The sequence below is a fragment of the Crotalus tigris genome, unplaced genomic scaffold (assembly GCF_016545835.1).
Source record: "Crotalus tigris isolate CLP2741 ecotype Arizona unplaced genomic scaffold, ASM1654583v1 scf7180000018891.247784533:1973344, whole genome shotgun sequence".
NCBI lineage: Eukaryota > Metazoa > Chordata > Lepidosauria > Squamata > Viperidae > Crotalus > Crotalus tigris.
In genome coordinates, this window is record NW_024097260.1 from 763,197 (window position 1) to 785,868 (window position 22,672).

Sequence of the window (22,672 nt, forward strand, 5' to 3'; positions counted from 1 at the left end):
TGTGAGCAAATGCAACCAAACCACCAAGAGTAAACAAGACAATAAAAACGGACGGTAATCCCCGTCCCAGTTCAGCCTTGGACGTTGTCAGAATAGAATAAGAGAGTTGGAAGGGACCTTGGAGGTCATCTGGTCCAACCCCCTGCTCAGGCAGGAAACCCTATACCGTTTCAGACCAACCTCTTCTTAAAAACTTCCGGTGCTGGAGCATTCACAACTTCTGGAGGCAGGTGGTTCCACTGGTTAATTGTTCTTTCCGTTGATGGGAGAAATGGCTTCAAAAAGGACTTGGCCGTTTATCACAAGACTTTAATCCCTTGGCCTGGGAACCCATTCTGCTAATTGTAATACATTTCCAAGTTTGTGCTTTGTACAAAAACCGTGACTCACATTCTTTCACCCTGGGGTTTATGTAGTAATCTCTCCCAAGTGGGGAGGCTAACCATCCCGCACTTTGCTCCACTAAGAAGCTGCTGATGCCAGGCAGGCAGAAGTTCCACCGGTTGCATCCCGTCGGGCCTTCTAAATGGGCCAAATGCAATTGTACTCAGCTGTGTTGTGTAAGAATGGCGGAGCTGGCCTCTGCTGTGTGATAGGAAGACAATCCTATGTGCAGAAGATTGGTTAAGCAACAGCTACGCTTCACAAGCATTTGCCCCAAAAGTGGAATTGGATGGTTTATCATAAATCCATAACCTCTATTCTTCTCCTCCTCCTTCTTCTCCTCTTCCTTCTTCTTCTCCTTCTTCTTCTCCTCTTCCTCCTCCTCCTCCTTCCTCTTCCTCTCTTTCTTCTTCTTCCCCTCCTTCTCTCTTCCTCCTACAACTCCGCTTCCTTCTCCTTCTTCTCCTCCCCCTTCCTCTCCTTCTTATTCTCCTCCTCCTGCTCCTTCTTCTTCCTCTCCTTCTTCTTCTCCTTCCTCTCCTCCTCCTCCTCCTGCTCCTTCTTCTTCCTCTTCCTTCTCCTCTTCTTCCTTCAACCATTCCTATTTGATGCTGTTGTAATGCGTCTTTGATGTTGTCTCTCCGTCTTCTTCTGGGTCGGCCTTGTGTTCTTTGACCATCTCCTCTTTTTGGATAATAATAATAATAATAATAATAATAATAATAATAATAATAATAATAATAATAAAGTTGGAAGGGACCTTGGAGGTCATCTAGTCCAACCCCCTGCTCAGGCAGGAAACCCTATACCATTTCAGACAAATGGCTGTCCAGTTTTTTTCTTAAAAACTTCCAGTGTTGGAGCATTTACCGCTTCTGGAGGCAGGTTGTTCCACTGATTAATTGTTCTAACTGTCAGGAAGTTTCTCCTTAGTTCTAGGTTGCTTCTCTCCTTGGTTAGTTTCCACCCGTTGCTTCTTGTCCTGCCTTCAGGCGCTTTGGAGAATAGCTTGACTGCCTCTTCTTTGGGGCAGCCCCTGAGACATTGGAAGACTGCTATCATGTCCCCCCTCGTCCTTCTCTTCATTAAACTAGACATACCCAATTCTAGCAGTCGTTCCTTATATGCTTCAGCCTCCAGTCCCCTAATCATCTTTGTTGCTCTTCTCTGTATTCTTTCTAGAATCTCAGAGTCTTTTTTATATCGTTGTGACCAAAACTGGATGCAGTATTCCAAGTGTGGCCTTACCAAGGCATTAAAGAGTGGTATTAATACTTCACGTGATCTTGATTCTATCCCTCTGTTAATGCAGCCTAGCACTGTGTTGGCCTTTTTGGCAGCTGCAGCACATGGCTGGCTCATATTTAAGTGATTGTCCACTAGGACTCCAAGATCCCTCTCACAGTTACTACTACTGAGCAAGGTACCCCCTATACTACACCTGTGCATTTGGTTTTTCTTGCCTACATGTAGAACCTTGCTTTTTTCACCATTGAATTTCATGTGCCTTTTATGGCATAGGATCCCAAGGCGTTCTCTCCAGCTCTTCACTTGCTGTCTTTGTCTCTAGCTTAAGGTCCATTCTATCCCAGTTCTTTTTCCTATGATCTCATTTTTCATTGTATCTACTCCACCTCTGCCTTTTTTTCCAGAGCTGGCAGTGAGGTGGGTAACCTGGTCAGGCTCACTTTCAGAGATCTCACTGGCTGCACTCAGCCTGCAAACTTTCGCATCCTGACTTTAAACGACAGCTGAAAAAAAATGGGCACGATCCTGACACTTATTCCACACCATCGGGAGCAAAAGTCTTCTGAAAACAAGACTTATCAACGCTCTCCGGAAGCTCTAAGCAGGGCACAGAATTAAACACCACACAAAAGACAATACAACCACCACAACAACAACAATAGGAAGCGAGAACACATCATAATGATATGGCTCCTTCCTTTACTGGCTGAATTGTCGTCAGGAAAAGCTACCTTTTCATTTACATGAGGATTTAACCACCTACGGAAAAAGGCATTTGCGCACGCGCAACCATCCCTAAATGCTTCACAAACCCTTTGATTACCATTCAGTTCTGGAAAATCTTCCTCCCTGGGCTGAATTTGTTTTTCCCGTGGATTTGACCCTGTCTGCCTCGATTAAATCTGGCTTTGCACGAGACCAAAATTATAGTCTGGGTATGTAGATGCGATCCATGATAAAGGCACGATTATAGCTGGCGATGTAGTGTGTTGTTTCTCTGGGTTATTCAAACACCCACCACATACCAAGGATTTATGCTAAACTGTCTTTCCTGATGAGATAGCAACTAAGGGAATTAACACCTCAAGAATTCAACTTGGGCAGCATGAAAAACTGCAGCTAATTCCCTTCCTTCCTTCCTTCCTTCCTTCCTTCCTTCCTTCCTCTCTCCTTCCTCTATCTCTCTCCTTTTCTTTTCCTTCCTTCCCATTGCCCTCCCTCCCTTCCTGTCTATCTTCCTTTTTTCTGCTTTTTCCTTTCCTTTCCTTCCTCTTTCTTTTCCTTCCTTCCTTCCCTCTCCTATTCCCTTCCTTCCTTCCTCTTTCTTTTCCTTCCTTCCTTCCCTCTCCTATTCCCTTCCTTCCTTTCCTTGATTTCCTTCATCCATTCCATTGCCCTCCCTTCTTCCTGACTCTCTCCCTTTCCCTTCCTTCCTTCCTTCCTTCCTTCCTTCCTTCCTTCCTTCCTTCCTTCCTTCCTTCCTTCCTTCCCTCTCCTATTCTCTTCCTGCCCTCCCTCTCTCCATTTCCTTCCTGTTTCTTTCTTGCCTTCCTTCCCTCCCTCCCTTCTCCCTTTCCTTTCCTCCCTCCCTCTTTCCATTTCTTTCCTTCCTTCCTTCCTCTTTTCCTTCCTTCTTCCCTTCCCTCCATTTCCTTCTTTCCTGCCTTCCTTTCTGTCTTTCTTTTCCTTCCCTCCTTCCCTCCCTCCCTCCCTGTCCTATTCCCTTCCCTTCCCTTTCCCATCGGCTCCTAATCCTCGGCCTGTAAAAGCCGAGGGGGAAGGCAGAGTCTTGCCAAGGGCCAGCCTTTGTGTGTTGAAACGAAGAAGAAGCCGTCTCTGAGACGAGCGAAGGAGGAAGGACGCAATGCACACCTGTAGACATACGGCCCCCGCTGGGTCAGGACCGGCTTGGCGCCTAGAAGGACCTCCTTGGAATTCGTCACCTCCAGGAAGTAGAAAGAGAGGAAGAAGGGCAGAGGCAGGTCTTTCCAAAGGGAGTACATGGCACCGTCGGGAGCGATTTGGATATTCTGCAATGGTAAGAAGACAGATCAGGATTGGCAGCTGATCTTTATCAAGGGATTTCAAAGCAAACCAATGGGCCAAGCCTAGTTTACACAATGCGTTGATCGATTCCTTTTCATGGGAAAAAACAGGTTTATCTCTTGCGTGTTTCTCCTTTCTTCATCATCTACCTGCTCCCCGGTTAATATTTGGACTGCAGATCACAATTTGAACCACAGTCTCCATTGCTTCTTTCCTTCCTTTCCATCTCTCTTTCTTTTTCCTTCCTTCTTCTCTTCCTTCCTTCCTTCCTCCCTCTTTCTCTCCCTCCTTCCTTTCCTTCTTCCTTCCTTCCTTTCCTCTCTCCCTCCTTTCCTTCTTTCTTCCTTCCTCCCTCCTTCCCTCTTCCCTTCCTTTTCTCCCTCCTTCCCTCCCTCCCTTTCCTTCCTTCCTTCTTTCCTCGCTCCCTCCTTCCTTCCCTTCCCTCCCTCCTTCCTTCCTTCCTTTCCTTCCTCCCTCCCTCCCTTTTCTTCCTTCCTTCCTTCCTTCCTTCCTTCCTTCCTTCCTTCCTTCCTTCCTTCCTTCCTTCCTTCCTTCCTTCCTTCCTTTCCACAAGGCGATTCTTAAGTGAAACATGCCCAATTTCAAATCTTTTTTGCCACAGTTGTTAGCAAATCACTGCAATTCTTAAGGGAATCATGCAGTCATTAAGTGGATCCATCTCCCCCCCCTCCCCAATTGACTTTGCTTGTCGGAAGCCAGCTGGGAAAGTCACAAATGACAATCACGTGACCTCGGGCTGCCACAACCATTGTAATTACATACAACTTTTTGACTATCTAAGCTTAGGGATGTTCATAATGGTCATAACTGTGAGAACCTGCTATAAGTCACTTTTCTTTTCAGTGCCATTGTACGTTTGAACAGTTGCCAAAGGAACTGTTGTAAGTTGAGGACTACACTTTATTTACATTAAAAAAAAAGCCAAGACTTGGGGGAAAAAAAAGAATTAATAACCAGAGATGTCCCATGTTATCATCCATGACCTCCATTGCTCCACAAATTTTGGATTGCTTTTTGTTGTTGTTGTTTTGCTTCTGGCTGCTAAATTATTGTGATTCACCCAGCCCAGAGGGGACTGTAAATTATCTAAGTGTTTTAATTATTAGCTATGTGTAAGGACCCACCCCACTTTGCATCTTAAGAAGACAGAACTCTTGAAATATTTCTTTCAACAGGCATCTTTATTAAGAGAAAATGGTTGCAGGCGTTCTAGACAGGACTTGGGGGCCAAGCCCTACGGTTCAAGGTTTTAAGGGGTTCCCGGCAACCACACCACACCCCACCATCCTTCCAGTGACAATCCCAGGTGTTACATTTCTACCCCCTTTTCCTCACTGCTGGCGGAAGGGAGACTTCAGAGGGGAGTAGATGAAAGCTGATGACCCCATTGTTATGCCTTTAGTCCTTTTGGTGATATCCACATTCAATTCCTTTGAAGTTGTACCGAAGGAAGTGAGGGCCATAAAGCCCCTTTGTTCACCCCCCCCTTCCCCTTCATCGTATGACAGAATCCAGAGAGGGCAGAAATGGGGTTTTCCATAGTCGATAACTAGAGATGAAATATAACTGGATTCTGACATCCTGCCCCCTTAAAAATAAGATAGATCCACCTGAAAGAAAAACAAAACAGGTATAAAATTTAGTCAGGCTTGTTAGGATACTCAGTGTGAAACTTCTTTAATAGCTTCAGGGCTTTGACATGATGTTTATGGACCCATTCATTTTGTGAGGCAGGGAAGTGTTTCCATGCAATTAAGTACTGAGTCGCTCCATGATATCTCCTAGAATCTAGGATTTCCTTTATTTCGAAGTGTTGTTCTCCCTCCACCATGATTGGTGGTGGGGGGGGGGATTTTTGGCCGTAACGACGCTCTCTTTTCAGCAAGCTGCAATGAAAAATTGGGCGTATTTGCCTGAGATTTTTGGGTAATTCTAATTCCACTGTTACTAGGTTTATGATTCTTTTAATTGGAAAAGGCCCTATATATTTTGGTCCAAGTTTTTTACAGGGTTGTAGGGACTTTAGGTATTTTGTAGATAAGTACACTATTTCTCCTATAATGAATGGTGTAGGCTCAACCCTTTTTTTATTGGCTTGCGCTTTGTATGCCTGCCTAGCTTCATCTAGTGCTTTTCTAACTATTGGCCAGGTGTTTTGTAATTTTGTAATCCTTTCTTTCAGTGATGGGATTGCCGGTTCGTTTGGGGTTAATTCTGGCATGGGGTTGAAACTTTGACCGGTGGCTATTTGAAAAGGAGTGTAACCTGTGCTGGAGTGGACTGCATTATTGTAAGCAACTTCTACGAAAGGGAGTAGATCCGTTCAATTTGTTTGCTGAAAATTAATAAAACATCTTAAATATTGCTCAAGTACTGAGTGACAACTTTCTGTTTGTCTATCCCCTTGTGGATGATGGCTAGATGTCAATCCCTGAGTGGTCCCTAAGAGGGATAAAAATTCCTTCCAAAATGCAGATGTAAATTGCACTCCCCTATCAGAGATGATGCGTTGGGGTGCCCCATGCAATCTGTAAATGTGCTGGACGAAAAGTTTCCTAAGGCTTTTGCGGTGGGAATCTTTTGGCAAGGGATAAAGTGCACCTGTTTGGAAAAGAAGTCCGTGACCATCCAGACAACAGTATTCCCATTGCTTTCTGGTAATTCCACTATAAAATCCATGGCTATTTCCCACCAGGGGGCTGAGGGATTTGCCACTGTTTGTAACAGTCCAGGCGATTTCCCTTGCAACCTCTTTGCAGTTGCACACTTTCGGCAGCTGGCCACGTAACTTTCTATGTCCTTTTTTATGGATGGCCACCAAAATTGCCATTTAATTAAGTGTAATGTTTTTACAAATCCAAAATGCCCTGCTGATTTTGTGTCATGGCAAAGCTACATGAATGTGACTCTTTGGGTTGTTGGTATATATAACTTTTCCCCCACTCAAGGCAGCCCGTCTCTCATTGTGCACACATTTTTGTTTTTCTGGAACCATTCATCTCTTTCCCAACTTTTCCGGAATTCAATTCCGGTGTGGCTGCTCAGCTGTGGTTTTAATTTAGCTTGGGCTCTGGTGGTTACTGGCGCTGCCAGTTGTGATTCTACCATCATCGGTTTAGAGTTGGTGGCTCGCATGCTGTTATATTGGGGCATGCGAGATAGTGCATCTGCCAGGAAGTTCTTTCCCCCCGGCAAATGCTTGAGCGTAAATTGGAACTGGTGAAAATGCTGGGACCAGCAGGCTTGTTTGGGGCTGAGCTTCCTGGGTGTTTTCAGGGCTTCCAAATTTTTGTGGTCAGTCCACACCTGGAAGGGGATTTTGTTGTCTTCAAGGAACTGGCACCACGTGAGTAATGACCAACGTATCCCGTATGCCTCTTTCTCCCATACAGGCCAGCACTGTTCTGTTTCCGTGAGTTTCTTGGATGTATATGCACAGGGTTGCAATACCCCTTCATTGTTTTCTTGTAATAGTACAGCCCCCACTGCCACATCACTTGCATCCGCCTGTATTACGAAGGGCTTGTCCATGTCTGGGTGCCTCAGTACTGGTTCGGCAGAGAAAAGTCTCTTTAATTTCTCAAACGCTGCTTGGCACTCCATTCCACATTTCTTGTTTTTGGAAAACCCAAAAGCATCTTGGGAGGTGGCGCAGCAGTTAGAGTGCAGTACTGCAGGCCACTTTAGCTGACTGTGTTCAGCAGGTCAGCGGTTCAAATCTCACCGGCTCAAGGTTGACTCAGCCTTCCATCCTTCCGGGGTAGGTAAAATGAGGACCCAGATTGTTGGGGGCAATGTAAATATATATATATACATTGCTTACTGGTGTACACCGCTTAAAGAGTGCTCGCACTTAAAGCGGTATATAAGTCTAATAAATAAATAAATTCTAGAACAGAGGTCCCCAACCTTTTGGGCACCAGGGACTGGTTCCGTGGAGAAAGGTTTTTCTGTGGATGGGAGGTGTGTGGTTTCGTGTGCTGCCTGCATCCCACGGATGGGCCTTTGTTTGCTTGGGCGGACACGTTGCTGGCACGCCGCGGCCTGGTATTAGTCCACGGACTGAGGGTTGGGGACCTTTGTTGTAGATCAGGGGTAGGAAACCTTGGCTGTTTTATGACTCGTGGACTTCAACTCCCAGAATTCCTGAGCCAGCCATGCTGAGGGGAAAGGGAGAGGTTTCCAAGCTGAGCCAGGCTGGCTCAGGAATTCTGGGAGTTGAAGTCTACAAGTCCTGAAGGGGCCAAGGTTCCCCACCCCTGATCTAGATCATGATTTGATGAGTTTAGATCAGGGGAGGCAACCTTGGCTCTTTTATGACTCGTGGACTTCAACTCCCACAATTCCTGAGCCAGCCATGCTGAGGGGAAAGGGAGAGGTTTCCAAGCTGAGCCAGGCTGGCTCAGGAATTCTGGGAGTTGAAGTCCACGAGTCATAAAAGAGCCAAGGTTGCCTACCCCTGGTCTAGACCATGTTCTTCCAACCGTGTTTTATGAGATCCTACAGTTGGCCAAGAACGTGACGGGTTCCTTAGATTTTCCCCCACCCAAGGAGATGAAAAAAGTAACTTCAGCTGAGTCCAATCTATTTCATATCATCTCTAAATCAAGGATTCCACAAATTGGTTTTAACAGGATCCACAATTTGGAAAAATTTGGGGGAAAAATCCAACCCTTTTTCTGGAGACCACAGATGCTACTGATCAAGCCACCTTCAGAAGCTCATATTCTACTCAACCCATCGTGCCCTTACAGATAGTCCTTGACTTTCAGCCACAATTGAGCCCTGTTGTTAAGCGAGGCAGTTGTTAGGTGAATTTTGTCCCATTTTATGACCTGTCTTGCCAGTGCCGTTAAGCAGTTCTGCTACTCACACGACTGTTAATTGGATCCGGCTCCCCATTTGGTCTGCTATAGATACAGGTAGTCCTCAACTTATGACAACGGAGCCCAACATTTATACTGCCAAGTGAAACGGTGAAATGAGTTTTGCTTCATTTTACAACGTCTCCTGCCACACGGTTGCTCAGCGAATCACTGCAGTTGTGAAGTGAGTCACACGGCCGTTAAGCGCAACCGGCTTCCCCCTCCACTTTGCTTGTCGGAAGGTCGCAAAAGGGGACACTGAAACCATCATAAGTACGAGTCAGTGGTCAAGCGTCCAAATGTAAATCCCATGACCATCGGGATGCTGCAACCGTCGTAAGTGTGAAAAACGATCATCCGTCGCTTTCCTCACTGCCCTGGTCGTTTTGAACGGTCACTAAATGAACTTTTATAAGTTAGCTCTAGCTGCAGTGATGTGTATATATTTATCTCAGCTAAAAGACTCAGTTTGTGTGGATAAAGCACAGTGAGGCAACTTGTTTACATGCCACAATTTGTTTACCTTTGCTGAACAGTGTTGCTAATTCCCTGAAATCCGCCAGTGGTAACACAACGGCCTGTACTGTCCACAAAGCAGAGTCTGTCCCCAAACACGATGCTAAAAGAGGTAGGGCTGGTTTGTGGTTTGAAACACACCGCCTTTGAATTCTGGTGCTGGAGAAGACTCCTGCAAGTCCCCTGGACTGCAAGGCGATCCAACCGGTCAGTCCTGGAGGAGATCAACCCCGACTGCTCTTTAGAAGGCCAGATCCTGAAGTTGAAACTCAAATACTTTGGCCACCTAATGAGAAGGAAGGACTCCCTGGAGAAGGGCCTGATGCTGGGAAAGATGGAGGGCAAGAGAAGAAGGGGATGACAGAGAATGAGGGGGCTGGATGGAGTCACTGAAGCAGGAGGCGTGAGCTTCAATGGACTCCAGAAGATGATAGAGGACAGGAAGGCCTGGAGGAACATTGTCCACAGGGTCACGATGGGTCGGACACGACTTGAGGCCTTTGAACTCTGGTGCTGGAGAAGACTCCTGTGAATCCCTTGGACTGCTCTTTAGAAGGCCAGATCCTGAAGTTGAAACTCAAGTCCTTTGGCCACCTAATGAGAAGGAAGGACTCACTGGAGAAGAGCCTGATGCTGGGAAAGATGGAGGGCAATAGAAGAAGGGGACGACAGAGAATGAGGTGGCTGGATGGAGTCACTGAAGCAGGAGGCATGAGCTTCAATAGACTCCAGAAGATGGTAGAGGACAGGAAGGCCTGGAGGAACGTGGTCCATGGGGTTGCGATGGGTCGGACTTGACTTCGTAACTAACAACAACAACAACAACAACAAACACACGGACTCTGGAAGTTAGCTGGGCTCTGCAAAACATTTGCCAGACTCCCTTATTTGTCGATTTGGGGTCATGAAAACGTCACAACAACTGTATAAAGCAAGTACAGGCAGACCTCGGTTTACCATCATCCATTAATGACCGTTCAAAGTTACCACGGCGCTGAAAAAAGTGACTTGTGACCGTTTTCCCCACTTACTGACTGTTGCACCATCCCCGTAGTCATGTGATCAAATCTGGGATGCTTGGCAACCGGTTCGTATTTACAAGAGTCGCGGTGTTCCCCCAGCCGTCACCCGGGGTCCTGTGATCCCCTTTTGCAACCTAAGTCAAAGGGGAAGTCGGATTCACTTAACAACCGGGTTACTAAGTGAGTTGCTTAACGACTGCGACGAGGAAGGTCGTGAAACGGGGAGAAAAGTCCCTCAGCAGCTGTCTCGCTTAACAACAAAAATGGTTGGGCTCCGCGGGGGCCGTAGGATGAGGACTAGCTGGCCGAGCCAATGCAGGTAGTCCTTGAGCAATGACCATAATTGAACCGGTCACTAAGTGGAAAGCGTGGGAAAGCATGGGAAAGGGTGAGGAAGCAACTCGACAATTTTGGCTTTGTTTGGCACAAGCTGGGAGATAATGCCGAGCCAATGCAGGTAGTCCTTGACCAATGACCATAATTGAACCGGTCACTAAGTGGAAAGCGTGGGAAAGCATGGGAAAGGGTGGGAAAGCAATTCGACAATTTTGGCTTTGTTTGGCACAAGCTGGGAGATAATGCCGAGCCAATGCAGGTAGTCCTTGACCAATGACCATAACTGAACCGGTCACTAAATGGAAAGTGTGGGAAAGGATGGGAAAGTGTGGGAAAGCAACTCAACAATTTTGGCTTTGTTTGGCACAAGCTGGGAGATAAGCTTAACCAGGCTACACCCAAGCACGTTACTCTCCCTCAATAATTAGCGCCGCCGAGAATCCTTGCCCTGCCCAGTCCTCGTTCTGGTCTCCGGACAAGCAGTTGCCAATCATCTCCGCGTTGAGTGGACATTTGCCCCACCCATATTAAGATTGCTGGAACTTCGGGCGCAGAACGTCTGGATTAGCCAACCTCAGTAACCGTCTCTTTGCATCAAGCAAGCTACGACTCGACTTCTATTAGTGAGTCGTGCTCCCGAACACCTTGCGCCAAATGTCCACCTCCTAAGACTACTTAACAACACTGAGTAACCGTTCTTGACTTACAACACTGAGTAACCGTTCAACGTGACCCGCTTAGCAACTGCAGGGGATTCATTTTACAACGGTGGTAAGAAAAAAATCATCCAAAGGGGAAAACTTGTTTAAACAAATGTTTCACTTGGCAACCTAAATTTGGGGGGCTCTAGGACTTCTTGTATTGTCCTAAATTCTCAGCCTTACCAGGGAACCCGCACAGGAAGCAGAAGAACAGAAGAACTAATTCTACTTTATTGAAAAGCTACCTGAACAGAATCTCACAAGTCTGAAAGCACAATTCCATCACTCTCTAGGGCAGGGCTAGGCAACCTTGGCTCTTTGATGACTCGTGGACTTCAACTCCCAGAATTCCTGAGCCAGCATGAGGGAAACTTTGGCCCCCTCATGACTCGTGGACTTCAACTCCCAGAATTCCTGAGCCAGCCATGCTGAAGGGAAAGGGAGAGGTTTCCAAGCTGAGCCATGCTGGCTCAGGAATTCTGGGATTTGAAGTCCATGAGTCATGAAGGGGGCCATAGTTCCCCCATGCTGGCTCAGGAATTCTGGGAGTTGAAGTCCACCAGTCATCAAAGAGCCAAGGTTGCCTACCCCTGCTCTAGGGAGGGTTTGCCCAGTCCATTATCCATCTGTTGGCCAAGCTATCTCTTATCTGTTTGATCTCTTGGCTGCGTCTTTTGACCTCCTCTCCCACATCTTTCCCACATACACCATTACATAAAAAGAAATTGAGATAGGCTTGGAACTGGAAAAATTAGAACACTCAGAGAGTGTTATAAAACATCTGATTAGGAGACTGGAGGCTAAAGCATACAATGAACAGTTGCTGGGATTGGGTATGTCTAGTCTAGCGAAGAAAAGGACTAGGGGAGACATGATAGCAGTCTTCCAATATCTCAGGGGCTGCCCCAAAGAAGAGGGAGTCAAGCTGTTCTCCAAAGCGCCTGAAGGCAGGACGAGAAGCAACGGAGGGAAACTCATCAAGGAGAGAAGCAACCTGGAACTAAGGAGAAACTTCCTGACAGCGAGAACAATTAACCAGTGGAACAGCCTGCCTCCAGAAGTTGTGAATGCTCCAACACTGGAAGTTTTAAAGAAAAGATTGGACAACATTTGGTAATCTATTCTGCTTGAGTAGAAGGTTGGACTAGAACAGGGGTAGGCAACCTCGGCTCTTTTATGGGAGTTGAAGTCCATGAGTCATAAAAGAGCCAAGGTTGCCTACCCCTGGACTAGAAGACCTCCAAGGTCCCTTCCAACTCTTGTTATTCTGTTAGCTCCCACATGATAGCAGTCTTCCAATATCTCAGGGGCTGCCCCAAAGAAGAGGGAGTCAAGCTATTCTCCAAAGCCCCTGAAGGCAGGACGAGAAGCAACGGATGGAAACTCATCAAGGAGAGAAGCAACCTGGAACTAAGGAGAAACTTCCTGACAGCGAGAACAATTAACCAGTGGAACAGCCTGCCTCCAGAAGTTGTGAATGCTCCAACACTGGAAGTTTTAAAGAAAAGATTGGACAACATTTGGTAATCTATTCTGCTTGAGTAGAAGGTTGGACTAGAACAGGGGTAGGCAACCTCGGCTCTTTTATGGGAGTTGAAGTCCATGAGTCATAAAAGAGCCAAGGTTGCCTACCCCTGGACTAGAAGACCTCCAAGGTCCCTTCCAACTCTTGTTATTCTGTTAGCTCCCACATGATAGCAGTCTTCCAATATCTCAGGGGTGCCCCAAAGAAGAGGGAGTCAAGCTATTCTCCAAAGCCCCTGAAGGCAGGACGAGAAGCAACGGATGGAAACTCATCAAGGAGAGAAGCAACCTGGAACTAAGGAGAAACTTCCTGACAGCGAGAACAATTAATCAGTGGAACAGCCTGCCTCCAGAAGTTGTGAATGCTCCAACACTGGAAGTTTTTAAGAAAAGATTGGATGTCCATTTGTCTGAAATGGTATAGGGTTTCCTGCCTGAGCAGGGGGTTAGACTAGAAGACCTCCAAGGTCCCTTCCAACTCTGTTATTCTGTTATTCTGTGATTATCTTTTCCGGGACAGTTGAAACTAAGCAACTAGTCCTCTTGCGTTAACCCTAATTAGCACGCAGGATAAACCCTAGGTGTGATTCCGCTCCATTAGCAGATTAACCCTGTTCTACACGTGCTATTTATAATCTCATTTGGTACCCCAAAGGCAAGAGATCCCTCAGACGTAGCAACCAAACCAAATATACATTTATGTGTTTTCCCAGAAGTAAGGCAAACTATCAATTTGCAAACCGCTCAATTTCGGCTCTGAGCTTTAAAAGATGGGAAACAAAACAAGAATGTTCGGGATTGTACTAGAATAGTCAGGGGCCAAATTGGATGTTTTCCCCGTGCAGGGAGTCCTCGGTTTAACAGCAGTTCATTTAGTGACTGTGCAAAGCGACCCCGGCCCCGAAAAATGTGACTTATGACCATTTTTCATGCAGCCTCCCCCTGATCTCCTTTGGCAACAGAAATATTGGGCTCAAGTTGTGTTTAATCTCTGAATAGTCATCGCCTAGCAGGGACATTCAGAAGCTCAGCCAGGACATCGAAAGGACCGACAATTTTGGAAGGAAAACAAACAAACAAACAAAAAAACCCAACCCTTTGCACAATCTGGCTCTCCGGGGGTTAACTCCATCCTGGTTCAGCAAACTGACCCAGATTGCTTATCTGGATCCAGCTGAGCTAACCGTAACACGATGTGACAAGCGTGACCTGGACAATGCACCAAGCGAAAAAGAGGTTCCCGGTTTGCAGTTAAGGACATTGTGCAAACCGAGGCAAGCGGAAAGGGGAAAAGAAAAAAAACAACCCACAATCCACAATCCAGTCTCATAATACTCATATTCTGAAAGCTATTCCTGTCCTTGTAATTGTTTTGCTCAAATACGTCCACCCACTTGGAGTGCCAGCTTAAGGAACCACCGAAGACTGCTGGCTTTGTTTCCTACTGCAAGTTATTTAAGGCTGATTTTTGAATACATCTCTCTCTCTCTCTCTCTCTCTCTCTCTCTCTCTCTCTCTCTCTCTCTCTCTCTCTCTCTCTCTCTCGCTCCCACTCCCTCTCCTTCTCTCTCTGTCCCTCTCTCTGTCTGTGTGTGTGTCTCTCTCTCTGTCGCTCTCTTTCTCTTTCTCTCTCCCTCCTTCTCCCCCCCTCTCTCTCCCTCCCTGTCTCTCTCTCCCTCTCTCGTTCTCTCTCTCTGTCTCTATCCCTCTCTCTGTGTCTCTGTCTCTGTCTCTCTCTCTCAGCCAGAGAGGCGTGCAAATTGCAGGATGGCACACCAGCCCGGTTTAATAATAATAATAATAATAGTAAAGTTGGAAGGGACCTTGGAGGTCATCTAGTCCAACCCTCTGCTCAGGCAGGAAACCCTATACCATTTCGGACAAATGGCTAATCCCCTACTTTAGATCCAATCTCTAACTGGATTTCCTCTGACAATTCCCAACCACTTCACCATTAATTTCGTTTTCACTTCCAAGTGAAATAGAATTCAAACTGGCTGCTTCGGCTTATTGAGGCCTGGCTGAGCAGACATGAAACTCGAAATTCAGGCATTATAGGTTTGACAAGTTCCCTTTCAAGCCTCTTTCAAAAATTCATGTTTCTACTCTTCTTAATAAGATACGATCAGCATAATATTTTATCTATTCTGTTCCTTTTTATTAGGGTTAGTGTTTGTTATTCTGGGGCTAAATCACACACAGGCAAAGTGGAGATTGTAACACAAGTCCTTGCCCCAAAATCAGATTTATAGCACCAGGGAAACAGCGACTCATTCTGAGACAGTAAACACTGCCATCCTGCTCTAGTATTTCCTGAGGCTACGAAATGAAAATTATTCAGTCCTATCCCCTTTCCGGTGCAGGGTTTCTGCTTTTGGGATACAGCTAAATAACTCAGTTCTACCATTATCATTCACGGAAGCATCTTTCCTCAACCGATGCTTTCCTGAGTTGCAAATCAACTATCTGAGCAAAGATCATGGTTAAGACATCTGGAATGCACCCAGCTGGCTTGGCCTGGATTTGAGATTTGAGATCAGAAAATTATAATCATTTAGCCTTGCAAGAAAATGAGCAGAACAGACAGTTCCTGAAAAGTGACCACAGCAGTTGCGTCAATCGAAAAGGGCTCTTAAGTTCTGGATTCACAAGACCATCCTCTATTTTGAAAGAAAAAAAAAAAACGTGCCAGGGATTGGGGTGGTTCTTAATCTTGAGGGCCCTGCTAACTAATTAGGGGTACTTTAAATACTCTCAAATCACAGCCATGGTTCTCTCCAACGGGAGAACAATTTAAGCTGCTTAGGAATTGCTTTGCACCAAGTTTCAGCTGCAAGACCCTTGCAGAAGTAGGAGTCTTTAAAAAAAAAAAACCTTGCAATCAATTTAGGGGTTAGCTGAAAGCTTAGAAAACTCTGGAAAAGCCTGTAAAATAAAGTCTGTAGGAAAACTGATATGATTAAGTAGTTGTTCCCCCCCCCCCCTTTCTTTACAAATTCAATTTTGGCAAGCACACTCCACCTTTTTTTTTTTTTTTCCCCCTCTCTGGCTGCCAGTTTGCTTGGCCCAACTCTTTCTAAATTATACCATGTTGGTTCAGTGTTGACAACCTGGACCTTGTGTTGTTCACAGTGCTTCAAACTCTCCGTTGCAAATTAAGAATCTGACTCCCAATCCTTTCGTCTGGAAAAATTCGGGTTAGAGGGGATGGCTGGCAAACTGGAGCTCACCCATTTCTGGGATGGAAAAAAAATTCGGATTCTGCCCCCGCCCAAGTATCTGGGATTGCCCCATTGCCAAAGAGAGGATTGCAGAATTAGCTAACTTGTGGGGGAAAACTTTTTCACCTAGGGAACTGATCCCATCCAGACAGTGCCCCAGAGCTCAGCCAAAGGAAGAATTGAGTCCCCAGTGAAGAGGAACATGGGGATGACCGCGAGAAAAAAAACCCCAACCACTGTTAGATAAACACCAGCTTAGGAAGGACGGGTGAGGAAGAAACTCAAGACTAACCACCTTGATCTTGTTTGGTATGAGAGTGAGCAGAAACCCTGGCCACCTTTCAAGATTCCGTTATTATAACCTGCAACAAGAGTTCCAGGTAATCTTGTGCTGACTTTTCCAGGACTTTCCTAGAAGGGGTGATATTTGCAAAGCTGCTGTGACCCCTGAGGTCAGCCTCCTCCCGGCCTTCGTGCATACGTGTTCTTTTCAATCAAAGGAGCATCCCCATGTGATAAGCACTGGACAAAGTCTGTGCAACCTTGTTGACAAGGACTAGAACGATAAAGACCTTGACTGCTCTTTACAAACTCGGGGGCTCCAAGGTTAAAAAATAACTTTCCCAACTGCAGGGAGAAAACACTCTCAAAATGCCTGCAGAGAAAGAAGGAAGAGGCTTGATTGATTGTGAACGTTTCTTCAAAATGTGCTTTGAACATTGGTAAATTAGTCAATCACCCCAGGTACCATAAACCTGAATGTTTGCAGGTGTTAAGAATCACACACCTAGCCAAGACAGGGAAAGGAAATTCCAGGAAGGAAGGTGAGGTTCGAAGAGTTTTAATTAAACTTTCTTTTGTTCCCCGATTGTGTATTGCCAAAACTTCACAAGTTTTGCAAATTTAAGAGAAAGATTGCATACATATGAAAGCACAAGAGCTTCACGAGTGCCTTTGCCCTCCTGCCTTGCTCTGTTCAACCTTTCGTATGCCACAGACTAAATCTGGTGAACGTTAAATCCTTCTGTAACCTACAATATCCAACACAGACAAGACACACACACACACACACACACACACACACACACACACACACACACACAAACAAAATCCGCTTAGTTTAGAAGCCTTTGGAATGCCGGACGCAGATTTGCTTCCTCTCTCTTGAAGTCCTTTTTGCTTTTTGGTTGTGCCAGCAAAAGAACAAAAACACTGTAAGCAACCCAGATATTGTGTTTCCAGCATAGCTGATAGAAGTAGGGAGAAGGACAAGGGGAGAAATTGGATTTCAAGAGAGCTGGATGAAGTTTGCCAATCTGTCGGCAAAACGAAGTCCGCCTTTGCAATTCTGCCCATGAAAAATGAAGAGCAAAACTTGCATGCAATTCCATTTGTTCAACGGTAATTCTAACGGGGAGGGTGGTCCTCACGACCATTGGTCTTGCCACCATTTAAGTTACGACGACACTGGGAAAAGTGACTTATGGACCGGTCCTCGCACTTATGACTGTCGCGGCATCCGACAGACCCACGAGCAAAATTAAGGTGCTTGGAATGTATTTGCAGCCATTCACCATTTGCAACCTTCCCAGCCAGCTTTGGAAAAGCAAAACCCTGGGGGGGAAGCTAGATTCACTTACCAGTTGTGTGATTCCCTTAACTTCAGGGATTCACTGAGCAACTGTGGCAAAGAGGTGGTCAATTTGGGGTGCGACACACTTAACAACTGGCCTTGCTTAGCAATGGAAATTCCAGTCCCAGTATGGGAAGCTTCCTTCCTATTATATAGGCTCAAAATTGCACCTGCACAGATGCCTAATTGGGGTCCTGTTTGGCAAACCTTGAGGAATAATCTGCAATAGAACAAGCGATGGATACACCCAGTCCCAAAAATTCAGAACTAAAATGTGAAGGTTTTTTTTTTATGTCCACCTGCAGCCCTTATGCATAAAATAATTGGGTATGGCCTGCCTAGATAAAAGAAGAAACAGGGGGGACATGATAGCAGCATTCCAATATTTGAGGGGCTGCCACAAAGAAGAGGGGGGTCAAACTATTTACCAAAGCACCAGAGGGCAGGACAAGAAACAATGGATGGAAACTAATCAAGGAGAGAAGCAACCTGGAATTAAGGGGAAACTTCCTGACAGTGAGGACAATTAACCAGTGGAACAGCCTGCCACCAGAAGTCGTGGGTTCTCCATCACTGGAGGGTTTTAAGAAGAGACTGGACAGTCACTTGTCTGAAATGGTATAGGTTCTCCTGCTTGAGCAGGGGGCTGGGCTAGAAGACCTCCACAGTCCTTTCCAGCTCTATTCTGATTGAGAACAATTAACCAGTGGAACAGCTTGCCACCAGAAGTCGTGAGTTCTCCATCACTGGAAGTTTTTAAGAAATGACTGGACAGCCACCTGTCTAAAATGGTATAGGATCCCCTGCTTGAGCAAGGGGTTGGACTAGAAGACCTCCAAGGTCCCTTCCCACTCTATTCCGATTTGTCATTGTTATACAACCTATCTCAGGCATGCTCAACCCCTGGAGTACACAACAAAGGCCCAGAAAAGAGATTAAAAAAGACACACTTGTATAAAATAATATTTTTAGCCCCTTAGCACCACAAGTTCTAAGTGGGGAAAAGGTGTGGTGAGCATCTGCGTGTCTCTGTGTTTTTGTGGGTGTCTTGCCTCTCTTTGAAGCGTCCAGACTCTGAGATAACTTGTTTTAAAAAAAGAAACCCCTGGATTTGGGAAAGGAGAAGAGCGACAAGGCAGAAAGAAGCTTTCCCAGTAGCCAAGACAGAATGTTTACTCATCTTTGCAAACACAGAAAAACAAACATTCGGCCAAGGATAAACCAAATTTGGATGGCACAGGAGAGTTCCTAGCCTGCCTCGCCGGAGTGGGAGGAAGAGAACCTGGAGTAAAGGACCTGGAGAAAGAGACCAGAGAGAAAAAGAAAGAAGGAAGGAAGGAAGGAAGGAAGGAAGGAAGGAAGGAAGGAAGGAAGGAAAAAAGAAAGAAAGAAAGAAAGAAAGAAGGAAGGAAGGAAGGAAGGAAGGAAAGAAAGAAAAGGTAGGGAAAGAAAAGGTAAGGAAAGAAAAGGTAAGGAAAGAAGGAAAGAAAGAAGGAAAGAAAGAAAGAAGGAAGGAAGGAAAGAAAAGGTAAGGAAAGAAGGAAAGAAAGAAGGAAAGAAAGAAAGAAGGAAGGAAGGAAGGAAGGAAAGAAAGAAAAGGTAGGGAAAGAAAAGGTAAGGAAAGAAGGAAGGAAAGAAGGAAAGAAGGAAAGAAAGAAAGAAGGAAGGAAAGAAAGAAAGAAGGAAAGAAAGAAAAGGTAAGGAAAGAAAAGAAAAGGAAAGAAAGGAAAGAAAGAAAGAAGGAAGGAAGGAAAGAAAGAAAAGGTAACGAAAGAAAAGGAAAGAAAGAAGGAAAGAAAGAAGGAAAGAAAGAAGGAAAGAAAGAAAGAAGGAAGGAAGGAAGGAAGGAAGGAAAGAAAAGGTAAGGAAAGAAAAGGAAAGGAAAGGAAAGAAAGGAAAGAAAGAAAGAAGGAAGGAAGGAAGAAAGAAAGAAAAAGAAAGAAAGAAAGAAAGAAGGAAAGAAGGAAAGAAAGAAAAGGTAAGGAAAGAAAAGGAAAGAAAGAAGGAAAGAAAGAAGGAAAGAAAGAAGGAAAGAAAGAAGGAAGGAAGAAAGAAAGAAAAAGAAAGAAAGAAAGAAAGAAAGAAAGAAAGAAAGAAAGAAAGAAAGAAGGAAGGAAGGAAAGAAAGAAAAGGTAATGAAAGAAAAGGTAAGGAAAGAAGGAAAGAAAGAAGGAAAGAAAGAAGGAAAGAAAGAAGGAAGGAAGGAAAGAAAGAAAGAAAAAGAAAGGAAAAAAAAGTTTGCAGCCCTTCAATCCCAATTATTCTTTTTGTAAAAATTAAAGTTATTATTATTATTATTATTATTTAGACCCCGCAAGGAAGGGGCAGGAAGCGCAGCTCCGACGCGGACGCCTCCCGCAAAGCCTCGGGAGCGAAGGAGCCCGTCGGCGCGCGGGGCAGAGCCTCCCCTGCCCGGGGCAGTCTACCTGGGGCCAGGGAAGGAGGGGAGGGGAGGGGGAGAGCCTCCCCCCGAGCGCCCTTACCTTCATCACCTGCTGCCGCAAGAGGCCGGGCACGGTCAGCAGCAGCACCAGCCCGAAGCCCAGGCACAGCAGGCCCCCCACGGCCAGCCCGGCCGCCGTCCCGTAGCGCTGCCCGCAGCCGCCCTTGGCGCGCTCGCCCCTCGCCATGGCCGGCCTGCCAGCCCCGCCGCCGCCGCCGCCGCGCTGCCAGCCATGCCCGCCGCGGGGGCTCTTCACGGCCGCCGCCGCCCGCCCCGCCACTCCCCGCCCGGCGCGCCAGCCAACGGCGGCCGGAGGGAGGCGCCCGGCCGGGCTGAGCGGGCGGACCCGACGCCGCCGACGCCGACGCTGCCGCTGCGGCCGCCCCGCGGGCCTTCCTTGGCGGCGTCGCCCCCGGGGCCGGGCGAGGGGAGAGGGTGGGCGCGGGGGGGAGGCTCCGGCCGGCTGGCCGGCCTCGCTGCCACGTCGCGCCCGGCATCTCCGCTCCGCTCCGCCCGCCCGCCGGGAGTGGGCAGGGGTCTCGCGCTGGCAAGGCGGGAGGAGTTGGGAATGGGGAAGGAGGGAGGGGAGGAAAGAAGGAAGGAAGAAGGGAGGATGGGAGGGAGGGAGGGAGGGAGGAAAGAAGGGGAAAATGAGAGAGGGAGGAATGGATGGAAGGAAGGAAGGAAGGAAGGGAAGGAGGGAGGGAGGAAAGAGTGGACGGGAGAAAAGGAAGAAGGAAGGAATTGGGAATGGATGGATGGATGGGAGGAGAGAAGGAACGAAGGACGGGAGGGAGGGAGGGAGGAAAGAAGGGAAAAAGCGAGGGAGGGAGGAATGGATGGGAGAAAAGGAAGGAAGGAAGGGAAAAAGGGAGGGAGGGAGGGAGGAAAGAGTGAATGGGAGAAAAGGAAGAAGGAAGGAATTGGGGATGGATGGATGAGAGGAGAGAAGGAACGAAGGACGGGAGGGAGGGAGGGAGGAAAGAAGGGAAAAAAGCGAGGGAGGGATGAATGGATGGGAGAAAGGAAGGAAGGAAGGGAAAAAGGGAAGGAGGAAGAGTGGATGGGAGAAAAGGAAGAAGGAAGGAATTGGGAATGGATGGATGGATGGGAGGAAAGAAGGAGAAGGAAGGATGGGAGGGAGGGAGGGAGGGAGGAAAGAAGGGAAAAAGCGAGCGAGGGGGGAATGGATGGGAGAAAAGAAGGAAGGAAAGGGAGGGAGGGAGGAAAGAATAGATGGGAGAAAAGGAAGAAGGAATTGGGAATGGATGGATGGATGGGAGAAAAGGAAGGAGAAGGAAGGAATTGGGAATGGATGGATGGGAGGAAAGAAGGGGAAAAGGGAGGAAAGAATGGATGGGAGAAAAGAAGAAAGGAAGGAATTGGGAATGGATGGATGGATGAAACGAAGGAATGAGAGGGAAGGAAGGATGGGAAGGAGAGGGAGGGAGGAAAGAAGGGGAATAGAAAGGAAGGAGTGGATGGGAGAAAAGAAGGAAGGAGAAGGAAACCCTCAGCATGGCTGGCTCAGGAATTCTGGGAGTTGAAGTCCACCAGTCATAAAAGAGCCCAGGTTGCCTACCCCTGGCCTAGGCCTAGGCTGCTTTGTGACTGGTGGACTTCAACTCCCAGAATTCCTGAGCCAGCATGAGGGAACTATGGCCCCCTCATAACTCGTGGACTTCAACTCCCAGAATTCCTGAGCCAGCATGAGGGAACTATGGCCCCCTCATAACTCGTGGACTTCAACTCCCAGAATTCCTGAGCCAGCCTGGCTCAGCTTGGAAACCTCTCCTTTTCCCCTCAGCAAGGCTGGCTCAGGAATTCTGGGAGTTGGTCCACCAGTCATAAAAGAGCCAAGGTGGCCTACCCCGAGCTAGACGATGCTGGGAGGGAGGGAGGGAACGAGAGTCCAGCTAGACATAACAACACTAAACCTAGCATGAGAAACAAGGTTAATCAGAGATGATAAGGGATTCGCAGGGCTGGGGGCTTCAAGCTAATTGGAGAATGTGATTTATGAGGCTTCAAGCTAATTGGGGAATGTGATTTATGATGGTTAATTGGAGGAGGGAATTGTGCTTTGATAGGATGTGCTCAGGGGAGGGGAATTCAGTGTTTGGGTTCGGATTATGCCGATGTTATGCTACTCGAATAAAAGACCCTTTAAGGTAAAGGATGCCTCAAAGTTCTTTCAAAGAGTTTCATGTCGGAACCATGACACTAACATGGCCAGGCGTGCTGGCAAATGCGAACGTTGGAACGAAATGCGAAATGTTGAAACTAGCCACAATATAAATCAGGCTTGAACTGTGCTGCTTGAGCTTGTTGGCTTTCTTGCAAACGGTTTTTTGACTCAACCTGGGAACATCATCAGTGCTAGAAGGGAATGGCATCTGGCAGGACGGTATGTGCTTGGTGGTTTTCTTGCAGATGTTTCAATACCCAAGAACGGTAGATCACATCAGTGCTGGGGGGGGGGGTTGTACAGGCCTGCAGGATCCTGGGTGTTCCAAGCTTGGTTTGTTTGTAGGCGTTTATTAGACTAGATAACCTGATTAGTACTGGATTTACTCAATAAGTGTAATGACCTCCATGCTACCTTGTTGGGTATTTAAATGTCTGCAAGGCAGCAAGGGCCCCCAACTCCCAATACTGGGCTGCGGCATGCCAGCACAAACAAGTAAACCCCCCATCTATGGGATGCAGGTT

General features: G+C 46.8%; 1 protein-coding gene and 1 long non-coding RNA gene across 4 annotated transcripts in view; one reads left to right on the plus strand and one right to left on the minus strand.

Moving 5' to 3' along the window:
• Window positions 1-20,219, minus strand: part of SCARB1 (scavenger receptor class B member 1) — a 45,334-nt gene extending 25,115 nt beyond the window's left edge. For all 3 annotated transcript variants that reach the window (XM_039357304.1, XM_039357303.1, XM_039357302.1), the window contains exons 1-2: window positions 20,001-20,219; window positions 3,505-3,662 (exon numbers count right to left, since the gene is read on the minus strand). In XM_039357304.1, coding sequence (XP_039213238.1) covers window positions 3,505-3,662; window positions 20,001-20,147 — 305 coding nt within the window. In that variant the 5' untranslated portion in view covers window positions 20,148-20,219. The remainder of the gene's footprint in view (window positions 1-3,504; window positions 3,663-20,000) is intronic.
• LOC120314328 lies at window positions 3,535-6,069 on the plus strand. The gene is made up of 2 exons (XR_005558409.1): window positions 3,535-3,670; window positions 5,882-6,069. It is a non-coding gene; the product is annotated as an uncharacterized LOC120314328 (long non-coding RNA).
• Window positions 20,220-22,672: the final 2,453 nt, after the last annotated feature.